The sequence below is a fragment of the Lissotriton helveticus genome, chromosome 2_1 (genome assembly GCF_964261635.1).
Source record: "Lissotriton helveticus chromosome 2_1, aLisHel1.1, whole genome shotgun sequence".
Taxonomy (NCBI): Eukaryota; Metazoa; Chordata; class Amphibia; order Caudata; family Salamandridae; genus Lissotriton; species Lissotriton helveticus.
In genome coordinates this window covers 71208251-71226119 of record NC_136059.1, presented here as the reverse complement: position 1 = coordinate 71226119, position 17869 = coordinate 71208251, and the positions used below count along the sequence as shown (strand labels likewise).

The 17869-nt window shown below is 42.8% G+C and overlaps 1 protein-coding gene across 1 annotated transcript in view; it reads left to right on the top strand.

Moving 5' to 3' along the window:
- Positions 1 to 10377, top strand: part of CCT7 (chaperonin containing TCP1 subunit 7) — a 127212-nt gene extending 116835 nt beyond the window's left edge. Inside the window, exon 12 of the mRNA XM_078674481.1 lies at positions 9814 to 10377. Coding sequence (XP_078530607.1) covers positions 9814 to 10038 — 225 coding nt within the window. The 3' untranslated portion in view covers positions 10039 to 10377. The remainder of the gene's footprint in view (positions 1 to 9813) is intronic.
- The last annotated feature ends 7492 nt before the right edge of the window (positions 10378 to 17869 follow it).

The following is a 17869-nucleotide window of genomic DNA, read 5'->3' as shown; positions in this document are numbered from 1 at the left end:
GTAGATCCTCGCTGACCCCCTAGGTTTGATGTGGAGGTTTTAAAAGGGCCCCGCGGGGCAAAAAAAAATAATAATAATAATAATCGAACGGCTGAATGGATTTGCACGAAACTTGGCAAAATATTAGGGACTGGTAGCCCGATGTGCCTTTGCTAGGTCTCAATATATGTGCTCCAGTGGATTTTGAGAAATTAACGTTCAAAAAAAGATATATATCTGTAACAGCGCTCCGCTTCGCGTAACGGAGGTTTGCGAAGCTGATTGGTCATTCTGTCACTGGGCTATAGTTGGGCTACATCTGGCTGATATTTGGGCTACATTTGTTTTTTTGTGCGTCTGGCGGCCATCTTTGGGCTACATTGGGCTTCATTGGGCTACATTTGGGCTCCAACATATATATAGGCCAATGTAGCCCAATATATATTTTTCAAAGTTAATTTTCGTAAAAACCACTGGAGCATATATCTTGAGACATAGCAAAGGCACATCGGGCTACCAGTCCCTACAATTTTGCCAAGTTTCGTGGAAATCCATTCAGCCGTTCGAGCTAAAAGTGAGTCCAACCGCCCTATGGAAATGAAGGAAATGAATGGGTAATTTGTAATTAGCAAATAGCTCATCGCAAACTAGGAATGGTAAAGAATCGCTATTTATTCCTTAAAGTTCGCTATTTAGGAAATGCAAAAAACTTTGATGATACATATGGCGGTTCATCTCTAACAAGATAAGAAGCATAGGGATACATTTATGATGACTGGCGCATCACCAGGGATGTGTTAGTCATTCTGTGCCGCTGTTCCGTCACCTATGGTGTGCTGCATTTACAATGCGGCGCATCATGGGGCAAAAACAGCACAGATGCGTGATGTATCTGTGCCGTAAAGGTGGCGCATTGCTGGAGTTGTATCGCAAGTGTAATGAAGCTCCAGCAAGGGTCGGGGGTGCCCTTGTCGCAGGGTTTCTGTTCTCACACAGAACTGTGGACAGAGGATTGGAACCTCGGCGAATTAGGGTGTCCCAAAACTCACGTTAGTAATCAAAAACTCCTTAGCAAGCTAGGTACAGTGTCACATTGGATATAACAAACTCTCAATGTTTAGACAATCCAGAATATGAACTTATAGTACCTCAGGATACGTGGAACTCATGAACAGTCGGTCGTTATATATTTCTTAGAAACCAGAACATGGAGTTAAGAAGAACACATGTGTATTTGAAATGTTTATTTACTAATGCCGTCTTCTCAGGCGTAGTATCTTAGATAATAGAAGTACACATATTATCAGTAGCAAAATTACCAGCATAGTTACTAGTACATAAAAAGCGAATGGTGATAGTATGTTAACATGCTGTAAATGAATAAGAGTTAGCAACACTTATAAGCAGCCGCGGGCCGTGGAGGGAGTTACGGTGAGGCAGGGAGGCGGGGAGGGGGAGAAGCAGGGTGGAGAATACAAGTACACATATTATCAGTAGCAAAATTACCAGCATAGTTACTAGTACATAAAAAGCGAATGGTGACAGTATGTTAACATGCTGTAAATGAATAAGAGTTAGCAACACTTATAAGCAGCCGTGGAGGGAGTTACGGTGGGGCAGGGAGGCGGGGAGGGGGAGGGGCAAGGTAGAGAGGGCTCCACCCTGCTTCTCCCCCTCCCCGCCTCCCTGCCTCACCGTAACTCCCTCCACGGCCCGCGGCTGCTTATATCTCACCCTCCCTAATACACATATTATATTATTTGCTAAGAAGGTCTCTTTGTGTTGGTTTAGGGCGTGCCCATACTTTAGTGTCTTAGATTTGAAGGAATCACATCAGCATACACCAGCTCTCTCTTCATGTGAACCGCATCAACTGTTGTGTATGTGTGTTCGGCAAAGCAATATAAAACCCGCCTCATGCCCAGAATTGGCAGAAGTTGCACTTATGTTATGAGTATGAAGTCGTGGAGATCAGACCTCATAACAATTGTGTATCGTGTTGTTCTTGAAACTTTAGCACTCGCTGTACAGATATAGTTTAACAAGCAAAGCAGATAGTAGAGCAATAACATATTATTCTCATGTAAACCACGATGAACTACTAGGTGGAAAGCTAAAGCAACAACTAAGTGTCGTGTGCAGAAGTTGCAAAAAAGGAAAAATGGCGTTTAAACCGGTAATGAGCCCATGCTAACTTTACACGGTGTAAAGATATCCAGGACCTAGATGACACCTCCCCATGATCCGGAAACGAACTGAATAAGATAATAGAAGTGCCATCTCATGAGAGCAGATTGCAAGTTTATATGTGGACGGTCCGCAAGGTAAAGCATTAAAAACTAGGAAAATTTAATGCTAAAGAAAAATAAAACAGCCAAGTACTTTATCGAGTCTTAAGCCAATAGGCAAGGTAAATAATAAAAACTTGACAAATAAGTCAATGAATTGTCAATGAAATGCTAGTACTCAGCATATCAAACATGAAAAAGGTCTATGACATAACTGTGTATGCAAAATAAGCTGCAACAGCCTCCAATAGGAAGTCACCGTCTTCATCCGAAAACAGTTCAGCCATCCAATTTAAAAGCGGAAAAGAACATACGTGCTCTCCCAGCACCGGATCCTCTATCACCATCAGAGGACAGCTCGGTGGGTTTTCAAGAAAGCTCTGTTCCAAGAAAGACTGTGCTGCCGCCAGTAAATTCCAGGGACCAAGTAGTCCATGCATCAATGCCACAGCCATAATCCTTTCGCCAGGACAAACCAACTCGTGAGTAATGATAGGAGTCATCAGCTGATTAAAGTCGACGTCAGGAGAAACCGGTCCGCAGAGACACAAATCAATGGCCCAATCGAAATCACAGGTCAGGCAGTGAAATACAGGCTGGACACAGGTGAAGTAGGAGAATCGAAAAGATAATCCATATGCCGTGCTTAATATCGCCAACGGCATTGTGCCATAATATTCTAGCATGCGATTGCGGAACAGTGTCAGCAGCTGCAGGGTGGGAGGTTGCATAGGAGGGACATCCATATTTAAAAATGTAAAAAAGCACAAGAGCGTCCGCTGGTAATGCAAGTAAAAATGCCAATCCACGAACCAGAGTGGAGAAAATAGAATGAAAGGAAGCAGGGATGACTCCAAAGATTTTCTCAAATGAAGTCACGAGACCACTGGTAACAACTTTAAAAAAGTGCGCCAGGGTCTTTGTGGAGGATGCGTTAAAGATAGTCGGACCCATCTTGCTGAAATTGAAAGGCAAATCTGAATTAAAAGTATTCCTTTTATCGTAACAGTAAGTGAACGGGTTATTTGCTGCAGAAATGTTCTATTTCCTCCCACACATGAACATAGGGAGTTTTCAATCTGGCCACAAATACCAACCTTGGGACAGATTTCAACGGCATGGCAAGAATAAGAGCTCTTTTGTCTCAGAGAGAGGTGGCCTTGAGTTCGGCCCGTGAAACTTTCGTGCTTCACATAGCGAACACCCGTACAGAGGTGCAGACCCTTTTCAATTAACTCAGAACAATCTTCATTATTGAGCATCAAATAACTACCATTTTCCAACAACTTGAACGTGGGGATGATAGCAGGAACTGGCGTGCCTTGCAACACGCAAGCCATATTTGGTCGGTGTTTGTTGCATGAACCGTGTAACTGTATGTGCCTACACATTAGTGAATGATCTGGCGTCTCAGTGCATTCCTCTCCATTCAGATAAACTTCTTGATCATCTTTGAAACATCTGTATGTGTATGGAAGCGACCAGACCTCATGAAGAAAAGCACTACCTAAAGGTTCATAACGACCTATTGGTATATATTTCATACAATTTGAAAACTTATATAAAGCAAAAGGCAGCGTTATTAAACCGTGGATAAGGCACGTTGCCAAAAAACCCGCAATCCTCTGCTGATGATGTCACTGAGCATGTCATGAATGATGTAATATGTGACATCATCAGCAGTGGATTACGGGTAATAGTATCTCTAGTTTACTCCCCTATAGCTGTCTTTCTTTTAACATAAGTGTCTGTTTCCTTCCCTTATACTTACTGTTTTTGGTTCGCTTCTAGTTCGCCTACCGGCGAGCGAACTAGGAAGCGAACTAAGAGAAATAGAGGTTGGCACAGTTCCAAATATTGTACCAATTTTTTAATAACGGGGAGGTAGTTCTGAAAAGAACTTTTTTTTTATTGTTTTTGTTGTTTTATATTTTATTATTTTTCTGAACATTTTTTTACTTTTTTTGAATTTTTCTGAAGTTTAATATTTTTTTGGGTTTTTCTTGGAGGGGGCAATGAAAACGATTCATTGTAAAGGGCTCAACAGGAGCAACAAAACAAAAAAAGAAGTATTTATTATTTTGGGCGTTTCGTACAAACTTGCATATGATAGTCAATAGCTCTGTTGATCAGAGTGATGCTTTTTTCTCCGTAGGAAATGAATCCATCGCAAAATACGCAGGTGTGTTTTACTTCACCAAATTTCATTTGTATATTTGGCACCATCTCCCTGCCCTCTGGTCCCGTTACTTCCGGTACAACAGATCTTCTGGCCATAATAGGGAGATTATCTAGGTCGTTCCGAAACTGTGCAGCACTGTAGTTGTTAGGATGCCACCTAGTCATATGGCGATGCATTGTGTAGTTTCCGAAACTGTATTTTTTCTCGGTTCCTCTGGACAGTCTATCTTGACATATAAGGCAAGTTACGTATCTTGCATTTACTTTTTTCTGACCTTTGGCAATTTAAAAAAATTGCCAAATGAAGTTTTCTTTCCGGTGAGACGTCCTTGGCTGCTCAGGCAAAAACTGCCTCTCTTCGTGCTCGTCGTCCTGTTCCTCTTCTTCTTCTTCTTGTTGAATTATAACTTGAGCAGGTGGTCCACTCTTCCTTGGATGTGGTGGAGGTGGTGGGGAAGCACCAGCTGAAGCTACTAAAGAAGCCATTGCTCAGTGATCACAAAGGGTCTTTCTCTCACAATGATGAAAGTCAGAGTGAGGAAAGAAGGAGGGATTTTCATCATTTGGGAAAAACAAGAGTTCTCAACCAATCAAAAGTGTTCATTTTAGATTATATGACCTAGTCTTACATCATTAGGTAACCAAAAGTGAAATGAACCAATGAAAAGTGTTATTACCAAGTCACATGACTTGCTGTGTTTACGTTAAGCGCTTTGCAGGGCCTCCCGGTTTGCTTCCAGAAACCTGCGCTTTGCGACTCGCTTCGCGTACCAGTTCGCTAACGTAGCACGTCATATGACTTATCACGCGACAACGTGAAACGTCATGCGGACGGGAGGCGTCACGATGTTGTTTTCTAACGCGGCACTTGCGGTAAAGAAACGTTTACCGGCTCGCGGTTTATTTCGCGGCATCAAGGTCAGCTAACGGGAAGCTTCCCGATTCGCGAAGCGGGAACGAAGAAAAAAAAATATTAAAAAAAAAATTATTCATAAACATATAAAATATATTTTTGGATTTAAAGAAGAATACATTTTACAGCTACAGATATTAGCTGTTAAAAAACCAATGAAATTCACAGAAAAAACCATAGGTTATAGACCATATATAGTTAGGAATTAGCATTTACAAAACCTTGAAAATTCACTGAAAAAACCATAGGTTATAGACCATATATAGTTAGGAATTAGCATTTAGAAAACCTTATTTTACTCACAGAAAACCATTGAAATTCCATATATAGTTAGTTGCACTAACTATATATCGCGCACCCGCAATCCACTGCTGATGATGTCACATATTACATCATTCATGACATGGTCAGTGACATCACTGATGACATCACTGATGACATCACTGATGACATCATCTAGTGTCTGTGTGTTTTTGTAAAGTTTAAATACGTTTTACATATTGAAGAATGAGTGGATGTATGGAAGACTGAGTGTGTGTGTGGCTGGCTGGGAGGTGTGTGACTCTGTGCATATCAATGTGTACTTGTATCAGTGATTGTATAAGAGTAAGTATGTGTTAGTAAATGTGTGAAAAGTATGGTGTTCTGTGTTTAACTGTAGATGAGGAAATCGAAGTGTGATTGATTCTTCACAGGACTGACTAGGTGTATGAGTGCATATGATAGTGTTCTAATAATAACTGACTGTATGTATGAGTAATTGTATGGGTGAATGAGTGAATGTGTGTGTAGACGTACGAATCAGTGAGTGCGTATGTAGTAACTGGTATTGGTGTGTCATGATGTCATCAGTGATGTCATTTGAGATGTCATCAGTGATGTCACTGAAGTATGGTGTTCTGTGTTTAACTGTATAGATGAAGAAATGGAAGTGTGATTGATTCTTTACAGGACTGACTTGGTGTGTGAGTAACTCCATGGATGAGTGGCAGTGTGTGACTGTCTGCATAGGTGTATGAGTGCATATGATAGTGTTGTAATAATGAGTGACTGTATGTATGAGTGATTGTATGGGTGAATGAGTGAATGTGTGTGTAGACGTAGGAATCAGTGAGTGTGTATGTAGTAACTGGTATTGGTGTGTCATGATGTCATCAGTGATGTCATTTGAGATGTCATCAGTGATGTCATCAGTGATGTCACTGACCATGTCATGAATGATGTAATATGTGACATCATCAGCAGTGGATTGCGGGTGCGCGATATATAGTTAGTGCAACTAACTATATATGGAATTTCAATGGTTTTGTGTGAGTAAAATAAGGTTTTCTAAATGCTAATTCCTAACTATATATGGTCTATAACCTATGGTTTTTTCAGTGAATATAAAAATATATATATATATATATATATATATATATATATATATATATATATATATATATATTTATTTTCCAGGCGCGCCACCAGATCTGAATGCTGGATGATGGTCAGAGGTTGTGTGGGGAGATCTGGCGGAGAGGAGGGGCCTCTATGTGTGCCAGAGAGGTCTAAGGCGGTATTGCGAAGTTCCAGAGGGGGGAGTTGGTCATTGAGGACTTGCGTGTTCCAGGATGCATGGATAGAGAGTTTGGTAAAAGTGAGAGGGTGGGAGGGCCATTGACCTGTGAGTCCGGGACGTTCAAAGGGTTGAGTGGGTTTGGCTGATCATGGTCCGTGGAGGGTAATTGCCCGGTCTCCGGCCTAGTGGGTGGCTTAGAAAGAGGGATGCAGGAAGGGGGATCTTTTCGCGATATTTCTGCTTCTAAACACAAACACGCTGCTAATGGTTGCATACTGGTCCCTGCACATGCATAATTTCTTCTAGCGTAAGTTTGCATCCAAAAGCCATCCTGAGCTAAAACAAGTTGATTAATATCTATTAGCCTGTGGATAACATTGGCTATTCATGAAGACAAGATTTTCATTAGATTTTATAGTCTGTATTTAATAACGTATCGACTGATCCAGGTGTCTTCGAGATTTTTCCAGTTTAGGGAAAAGAACCTGATTACCATAGCGGAAAGTAACTGGGTGCAGTCAAGATTTTTCACATTTTAGACTGTTTAAATGAATACATACATTCAAAGAAGCAGTCACTAGGTGACCACCGAACTGGTGGCCAGATCTAGGCCCGGTCCCATCCCCAAAACAAGTGGTGAAGAACCTAGGGGTCCAAATAAACCAGAAGCCGAGCCTGGAAGAGCATGCCAAATCCACCACCAGGACCTGTTACCATGTGCTCAGCCTTCTTCGCAAAGTTTTCCCACTACTCCCACTATCTACACGCAAAACCCTGATACAAGCACTGGTCTTAAGCCATCTGGACTACTGCAATGCTCTGTTAACTTCTGCCAAGGAATCTTCCTTAAACAGACTGCAGGTAGTTCAGAACATGGCAGCGCTCTTAGTGACCAATGCCCCCTCCACCCCCGGCCCAACAGCCTCACTTCCCCTACTCAGGAAATTGCACGGCTACCCATTCACAAAAGAAAAAAATTCAAGATTTGCTGCATGGTGTTCAAAGCCCTGAACAACATGGGATCAAGATACATGTCGGATAAGTTGGTCAAATATACTCCATCTAGGACCCTCCACTCAGGGTCCAAAGATCTCCGCATTCCCCCGATAAAACAAGCATGACTAGGGGGTAAATCCTCCTCATATCTAGCTCCATCTATATAGAACCAACTGCCTATCCACCTACGTCTCGGTACCAACTACCTATCTTTCAGGAAGCTGCTGAAAACCTCATTGTTCTGATCTTTCCCATTTGTTTGCCTCAGGATGCTGCAGCGTGGAGATACCCCGGTTGGGGTGATTCATGCGCTCTATAAATGATAGTATAAAACACATTTATTTATTTATGTCTTTTCTTGATTTTTCTCTTCTTGGATCTCTCTCTGTGGTAGGCCTTAGTGGAAGAAGACAAAGTGAGTCTCTCCAGGGAAGCCAAGGCTTCCCTGGAGAGACTCACTTGTCTTTGGTCCTGATGCCTTCCAACCTCCCCCACTACCTGATATTTTTCTGCCTTCAAAGTTCATTGTAACATTATTTGGCAAAATTCACCATCCTTGACAGAATGCGAGGCTGGGAGAAAAAATATACAGACCATGTGAGGATCTGTAGCAGTTTTTTCTCTACAAGAAAAACACTACGCAAAACGTGAAGGCACTGTGATGGGAAAAAATTGAAAAGACAGCAGAACACTGTGAAGAAAACACCCAGTGTTGCAGAAGTTTGTTTGTGTGAACCAAAGTGATTCTTTTACTCCATTATCTCAGATTTCTGTATGGGTCACAATCCAGTTAGACTGACGACTGCTTCTGACTTGTGTTGTCTGCTTTATTCTATTCTGACTAACTTCCAACATTACTAAAAATCCTTCAGGGTGAATGTGCTCTTCAAAGATTACATCAGCCTAACATCAGAAATAGGGCTTAGATTCACATGGGGGTGTGGTGAAGGAAACCACTAGAAGAGGTAGCTAGAAGCCCGAGTATGTGGATTGTCATCCTTTGCGATCTCCTCTCAGAAGCTGAGAAGTCAAGCGTTGAGTCCTTCATGTGCAGTAGGCGTTTAGAACCAGATGCAAACTCCGCAGAGAGGTTTCATCGCGCCCCCAGCTTCCTACCTACAAAGCTCCACTCAGTAGCTTTTAAAGCGCACACAAACGCTCTTAGACTAACTGTTTCTTTGTGATTGTTTAGTTTTTGCTGGATCTAATTCATGGATCAAATCTGTTTTATTGCCAGTTATTAGTGGATTTACGCACCACGTATATCTACTGAATTGAATTAAAAGCATCTGCCAAGCTATAGTAATTTATCAGTCCTTAATTTCTAGTAATAAGTTCCTCAACCAATGAACTGTATTTTTTCATAAATGAAGGTGTGTGTGATACAACAATTAACCCTCATTTATGAGTTCAGGTCTCTACTGGGACGTCAGTGTTTGCCCTATTCCTCATCACTTTACTTGGGAGAACGTTGACATGAAGATTACTATGTTTAACATACGACTTTATTAGAAGTTCATTGTTCATAGGAATATTTCCAACTAGCAAATTACTCCCCAGGAAAAAAAATAATGTAAGTGGTGCTCTTCAGATGGCACTACTTACCTAATGATTTGGTTTTTCCCCATGATCCAGTATTACCCCATGTAGTATAAAGTAGGTTGGCATCAGTCCTGCACATGCACACCATCAGACTAATCTTGTAATATTAATCTTTAAAATATTTTTCTGGGGAAAAAAAGATTTAAATGGTCTGGTCCACTTTGTGCACTGTACTGTAAAGTATTGCTTTTTTGCCGCAAACAATTTGGTGTAATTGTATTAGTTAGGAAATACCATATAGCTACACAAATGGTAGTGAATACATGAATGTCTAATTTTGATTTTTCTTGCAGGGAGGCATTTGGTACGGAGTTGATGTCAACAATGAAGACATTGCAGACAATTATGATGCATGTGTCTGGGAACCAGCAATTGTACGAATTAATGCTTTAACAGCCGCATCTGAGGCCGCCTGCCTTATTTTATCAGTGGATGAAACCATTAAGAATCCCAGATCCACAGTAGACGCATCTCAGGCTGGCCGTGGTCGGGGAAGAGGAAGGCCACACAACCACTAAAAACAACCCATCTACATTCTACAAGCTCCAGCATCAGTACACCATTGTTATCTGACTTTTCGAGTGTTGGATAAAGATAATATTCATGACATTCAATTATCCTAATGTAGCTTCATGACCATTCTCTGTATGAAAGATTTTGTGGCCCTGGACCTAGGCTTTGCTCCTTTCTTTCATATCGCTGGTCACACTAGCTTCCTTCAATTTCCCTAAAAAATGCATTGCAGTGTGCTTGAAAGAAAAGGTGGTAATTGTTCTTCTATTTATTATTTTTTTTAAGATTGTGTTGACAAAGACACAAATATACACAATACTTAATAAAAGCACTTTGCAAACTTACTGATGTCAACCTGTTAATGTTTTCTCTAGTTTACGATTTAACTTTGATGCATTGTAAATTGTAGACCACAAGAAAAGAAATGTCTTTCAAGCATCAGATCCTCCACTGTAATTGTTTTCGAATAATACCATGTCAAAGGAGAATTTTGAATAATATGTCTACCTGTGGGGCCTTCTTTAAATTCACATGCTTTTAATATAGTCTTTCAAATTTGTAGACTGTAGACCTTACATCTTGTTGTCGTAGGGGCTATACAAGGGACCATCCACAAACACTCAATTCCGTAATTATCTGATTTTATGATGAAAATCACACCGAGTGATAGCCTGTCAGGCTTAATTTCTTTTTCTGGGAGAATACCATGACTATGAATTTGAAATCTGTATTGCAGCTTTATTGCTCCGAAAGATCAAATTGTATGAAGAAGAAGAAAGTGCAGCCTGCTATGCTTTCATTGTAAAGAGAGAAAAGGGTTGTTGTCCCTTTAAGAATCCCTGAAGATTCTGTACCCGTAGTGCGTCCAGTTTGCCTGCAAGAGCAAGTTATTTTTTTCCAGCTCATGAAAGCAGGACCTTGAGAGCACAGAGGTGTGAAACCTCCAATTTTTTTTTTTACTTTGTTTTTTAACCTCTTATGCCGAGTGACACACACATATTCAATGTCCTGACTTGGAATTTGCCTCAAAATGCATGTGCTTTTTCAAAAATGCCCTTCCAGTTGCAGAAAAAAGGGTGGTTTCAGAGCTTCCCAAGGTGTGTGTGTGGTCTGCCTCCCCAATTACTCACCATACTTTGGGAAATTTAGAGTCCAATCTAGAGTCATCGACACCACTCTACATCATTCTGGTTCAGCGTCAAGGGCATCTGCCTATGTCACACAACATCATGAAAAGGAGGAAAGATCTGTCAAAGTCCACATGACCTAGGTTCAGACACTACTCAACGTCGAGAAAAGAACGAACGGCACCAAAACCATAGTCTTAGACGACGAAGGGCTCCTGTTACTCTTTGTCGAGAATGTTGACATCTGATGGAGACTTCTAGCAGCAGACTTCTTACCTTTGAAACTCCCCAAGTGTCAGACTGGAGCCAGTAGATTTTCGAGCAGTACGCCTAAGACCCCTTCGGTTGCATTTCTTCGGCTTCAGCAGAGCCAGAAGTGATGTGCACAGTACCTTTATAGGCGCCTTGACGTCCGTTCTTTCCTTTCTGCACCAGATAACGTTCATCCGGATTGAGCAACCCCTCAGTCATGTTTTAGTATACAAACAGAGAAAGGGGTCCGAGCTTAAGAGTCCAGCACCAAACTACTCTCCTTGTGAAAGCCTATTAAGTAGTCTCTATACCTCGGTGCATCGAGTCTAGGATGTGACCCACATACATCCCAAAAGGTGGTTAAGAACCAACACTGTAAACAACATAAGAATGACCCTCACCCGAGATACTCATGTATAAATATCCTAGTACATCATATCTAAACAGAAAAACATCTTGATGAATAGCTTCCCAGATGAAAATAACAGATGAAAGTTTCTCTTGATTGTAGCTAGTATCCTTTTATTGAGAAAACACTTTATTCTTTAAAAAGCACCACGCAATTGCTTGCCAACGCGTTTCATCCCTCATGGGACTTCTTCAGGGCTTGGCGAAAGTCTACATTTTCCGGTGATAGTAATGACGATTCAGATCAAATTTAGAAGTAGCATCGAGGGCTCAGTGTATTGATGATTGGTTTCACATTGTAGGTTTATATATTGTCTGTTTAGTTTAGATCAATAGTTTGTAAACAAAAACCATTACGAACTATTGGTCCACACTAAACTGACAATATATACCGACTTCCGTGTTTCGGGTCATTGGCATATAAAGACATTACACCTACAATGTGAAACCAATCATCAATACACTGAGCCCTTGATGCTGCTTCTAAATTTGAATTGAATTTTCATTACTATCACCGTCAGATACAGACTTTCGCCAAGCCCTGAAGAAGTCCCATGAGGGATGAAACGCGTTGGCAAGCAATTGTGTGGTGCTTTTTAAAGCTAAAGTGTTTGCTCAATAAAAAGATTATACTGGCTACAATCGAGACACTTTCATCTGTTATTTTCATCTGGGAAGCTATTCATCAATGTGATGTTCTGTTCAGATATGATGTACTAGAATATTTATACATGATAGTACCTGTTTTTCTCGGGTACAGGGTCATTCTTATGTTGTCCTCAATCATGTGTTGACTGCCCGTTTTCTGAGATTTTTCTCCTGGTGTGAGGATGTCACCTAAGAAACTGGCTGGTTTCAAACTATGTGTGACCTGTCGCAGGCAAATGTCAGTGGCTGAGCCCCTCTTGGTGTGTTTGTGATGCTGGAAGTCAGGACATGGCTTCAAGATGTGTGAGGGAGCTATCCCTCAAGTTCCTTGCCGCCTGACGTCGGTTGACTCCCCTTAAGGCCCAGATCGAATGGGAGGTCCCAGGACCATTCACGGAGCCCATCCCGACGTGCCTCATCACACAATGTCATCTTAGTCCCACAAGCGCAAAATTTTGAAAGTCTAAACGTTCTTCGCCTTCCACACGTCTGTCAGTCATCCAACAAGATGAGGTAGCATCTGCAAGTCGTTTGGGTCTGAACCTTTGTCTGCTCTGCGCTTCCCCGCCCAGTTGAGTTTTGAGGTCATGCGCCTCACTTATGGGCGGCCTGGCCGCTCTGGAGCACCTTCGTGTTCTACAGACGCGAGAGGGGCCCCTACTCTACCCACGCAGGTGGGTTCACCCTCTGTGCTAGATAGGCCCCAATGATCCCTTGGTAGATCCGGAATGGAGGTGCTGATGAGACTGCTACCTTCCTCGGTGTCTGCTCCAGTGCCGGCAGCCACCATCATACCAGCAAGATGGGCGTTATCTGTCCCAGGACATCCTCCCCGGAGCAGAGTCCGTGCTTTATTTAATGAGAGGCCTAGAGAGGGAGACCTTTAGGAGGGGTCTATGGACCATGTGATAAGACGGTTGAGGAGGACAGCTTGTATGAGTAACTGGGTGAGGGCAGTGGGTTAGATACTTCACCTAACACTGGCCTGGTTTTCCCTCTGTAGTAAAGCTGCCCTTTTTGACATGGTCACCCCCACTTTTTGCCTGGTAACTTATGTGATTTTGACTGGAAGTGCAATGTGTTCCTCCTAACACAGTCACCAGTGCAAGGAGCACTTTTTCCCAACACTGTACAATTAATTGTTTCCCCAATTGGCAAAACCTTTAGCATCCTCAGAGTCCCTAGTTAATGGTACCCCTAGTACCTTCGGTACTAAAAGAGGGTCCCTAAAGGCAGAAGCACAAATTGTGCCACCCGAAGGGACTTGTAAGAAACTTGCTCTGTACATGGTTTACCGCTAGGTGGTTGCACCATGCAAAGTCCAGAAAATCCCTCGTAAGTGTACAGGGCTCAATGTAAACCCAATTTGCTCTGTTAGTGGTCGTGTGGTCGAGCAGCCTTAGGCCTAACACAGAGGAGTGCAAGACATTTATTGCACACACATGACCAATAACTTATACATGACTCAAAGGAGATCCACACCAATTGTATAAAAATAAGCTTTGGGTTTTATTTTAAGACCGAGATTTTTGCAGTAAGGTAAGAACATTTTGCAGGAAAAATACTTAAGGCTTTCAAAAGTTGACACTTAGTACAATTTTTAAAGAGTTCAATGTTCTCTTATGGAGGAAAACAAAAATGTGGTTATACAGGTAAGTTCATGACTCTGTTCCAGTCTTCTGGGTCAAAGATTGTTACGGATCAGGTGAGTACCAAAACAGCACCAACAGCAGCACAGAGGTGGCCGGGTACAGAGGTCAAAATCTGAGTTTGTTCCCATGCGTTTCAATGGAGACTGGCAGTGCTTTAAGCCACGCTGCTTGCAGGTTGGTAAATCGGTTGCAGGGGCCAACCTTTGAGGGTTAGAGCAAGCAAAGCACCAACCATTCTCTTCCAGGGGATACTCATTAATAGTCATAAGCACTGAATAATCTCCGCCCGTGAGCGGGAACCCGGAACATATAACAATATACATATATATGTGTAAATATACAATAATTAGTACATAGTACTAAACCAAAATATACACATATACATGTATAAACCCATAATATGCAGCCCAACATAATGTATAGGCTAATAAGACCTTATTACACACTTTCTGCAGTATGAAAATACTCCATACATAAATGCAATAAACAGGCTAGAGCCTAGAAATGCATTTCATAACAAATACCCTTTATTTTCATCAAAGAATCTGTTGTAAAAGGCAATTAGCCTAACAAGGCTGCATATGAATAAATGTCTCTGTACAGAAAATCTGACTGGCACCTCGCCTTTAAGGCTCCAGAGAATCTGAGCACTTTGCCTTTAAGGCCTCCAGGAGCAACCCTGCTCCCATCATGCACCACAGGTGACAGTTAGGTCAGTTCTTTTTTCCGGCTTGTTCTGTGAGGAACCTGGAACTTGAGCTGGGCTGAATTTGACTTTTTTCAGTCAAAATTTGGGGTTTTCCTGTCTTTTTTTGACTAGATTTAGTTCTAGTGGTGATTTTCTTTCATTTCCTGACTAAACTGTTGGAGTTTTTTAGTCAGTTATGCCACCTTTGTTTTATAAATGTCCTTCCTGTGGGAAGAAAATGTCAAAGTCTGATCCACACACTGTTTGTGTAGTTTGTCTTCCTTCTACTCATATGATTGAAGATTGCTATCATTGCCTTAACCTTTCCTGCAGGACTTTGAGGGAAAGGGAGAAGATGCGGCTTCTAGGTCGTTTGGAGAGAGAAGGAAAGGGGCCTAAAAGCTTGATTTCATTTGGAAGGCCCTCTTCTCGTGAAAATCATCGGAGATCTGCCTCTCCTGAAGCTCCAGCCAAGAAAAAGCGTCTTCAGGAAGCGTTGACGTCAAACGGTTCGTTCAGCGTCGAGATCTCCTTCAGGCTTATCGACGCTGAGGCAAGACAAAGCTCCATTGGCGTCGAGGACATCACCAGTGAGGCAGAAGTCGACGCCGATGCAGTCTCCGTCGAAGAGTCTCTCAACGTCAAGACATCTGGTGTCTGTTGTGGTAAGGACGACGTCGGGGGTACGGAGTTCGACGTTGAAGGAGAAACATCACTCGACGTCGAGAGAGACAGCATTCGATGTCGAAGGAGCACTCGAAGGAGAAGCAGCACTCGGCGTCGAAGGAAGGTCGACGTCGAAGGAAAAACGACGGTCGAGGTCGAAGGAGAGATGACGGTCGAGGTCGAAGGAGAGACGACGGTCGACGTCTAAGGAGAGACGACGGTCGACGTCGAAGGAAAGACGAAAGATGTTTAAGAGGAAAATGACGTCGACAAAGAAGGTGAGATCGACGTCGAAGGATGTTGCGACATCCAGACATGAAAAGAAGAGGAGATTGGAGTCTCCACGAAGTCTAGACATGCTTCAGGCTTGAGGCATGAAGAGAGAGTTTCAGTGGCTGTCTCCCCACCTGCTGAAGGGTCGGCATAGAGACATTCGAGATCAGCCTCTCGGACCTCCCAGAGGTCTTTGTCGAGGTCTGAAGTGATTCCACTGCCTTTGGTGGCCTCTACACCTCAAGACCAGCAGGAAAAAGTTGCGCACCAGGATTCTTCAGTGGTGGCTCACTGGTTCGACTTAAAGGCAGTCGGTGTCAGAGGAAAGGTAACTAGTTCCCAGAGAACAAACTCCATCTGGCTCACCACGATCTGAGCGGTGTAGCTCTTCGAGGTCTTCCAAATCTTCACTGGGAGTACAGATTGTGCAAATTTCGCCGGAGGGCTCTCCTGAACGTGAAGCACAGCCGATTAACATGTCACCGAGATGGTTGGAAAGCCTACGACACTGGAAGATGCAACCGACCGCTAATCTAACTAGTATGAGAGTTGCAGATCCTCAGAAGGTTGTGGTTCCTAGGAGATCACGTTCTAGGTCTCCGGTAAGAGGAAGATCTCGCTCTAGAGAACGCAGACGGCAGAAGTCTGTTACTCCTGAAAGGTGAAATAAGTCGCCTACATCATCTTCTTCATCGTCATCTCCGAGTAGAAGTTCGTATAGAGACTATTCTCCTACGATATCGTCAAGTCCCCCTTCGAGGGTATCCCCAGTGGATGACTTAGGCACCTTTAACGATGTGTTATGTCGTGGAGCAAACAAGTTCAACATTGTGATGGCAGCTCCCCAAGTGATATCTTCGGTCATTTTTTAGACTTTGCATCACATGACTTCTGCTAGACCTCTTCTGCCTTTGGTTCCTGGTTTGTTGGAGCCTGCTATGAAAACTTTCTTGACTCCAGCCACGGTGGGTTCAGGCCCTTCTAGGATTGCGAAGAAATATAAGGCCCCTGACCAAGATCCTTTATTCTTACGTTCTGATCCGCCTCCAGACTTCCTTATAGTGGCGGCAGCCAGGAAGGCGCATTCTGCAACTTCTGTTTCCTCTGCTCCACCTGAGAAGGACAGTAAGAGCATGGACTCCTTAGGTCGGAGGATGTGTAACACTGCTGGGTCGGTGATGAGAGTGGCTAGTGCAGCAGCCTTACTGGGCCGTTATGATCGCCTTTTGTGGGACTCTGTGGCTCGGTTTGCAGACAAGCTTCCAAAAGAAGATCAAAAAGACTTCTTGGAAATTGTAGGCGAAGGAGGTTTGGTTGGTAATCAAAGTATTAGTGCAGCTGCCGACTGCGGATCTTGCAGCGCATGGCTATGCGCATGGGATTTGTTCTAGGCATTCAGCTTGGCTGCGTCTTACTGGACTAAAACCTGAAGCCCAAAGGAAAATGGTCAACTTGCCGTTCAATGGGTCTACATTGTTTGGGTCTCATGCAGACGAGATGGCAAAAATGAAGGTGGAGTTGGATACTCTAAAGGCTGTAGGCCTAGAGAAGAAAAGAGAATTTAAACGTCTAGGAACTTTTCGTCCCTACGACAAGAGGCCTTTTCAACAAAAGAATCAACAAACAGGTTGGTCCTCGCAGAACCATGGCCAGTACCAACAGAGATCGCAGTTCCAACAGCGTCGCCCTGGACGAGGTAGAGGAGGAAATAGACAGCAGTTCGCTGCTGCCAAACAACCTCAAAAACCATGAAGGGAGTCTTCCTCCTCAGCCGTGGACCAATCCGGTGGGAGGAAGCATTGTGTCATTCTTAAACGAGTGGAAGCAACTGACAAAGGACAAGTGGGTGATTGGTATCATTCAGAACGGTTACCATCTCCGTTTCAAAAGGCCACCTCCTCTCATTCTTCCAAAGAAAATGTTGCATTGGAATTTGAAGCTTTTATAAAAAGAAGCAAGCATACTCCTAGGAAAGAAAGCCATAGAGAAGGTTCCTCCTCAGCAGAGAAATCAAGGCTTGTATTCACGTTTTTTCCTAGTGAGGAAGAAGGGTCCAGGCGCAGAATTCAGGCCTATTCTGGACCTAAGGCTTTTGAACAAGTACATTCTGAAAACTTTCAAA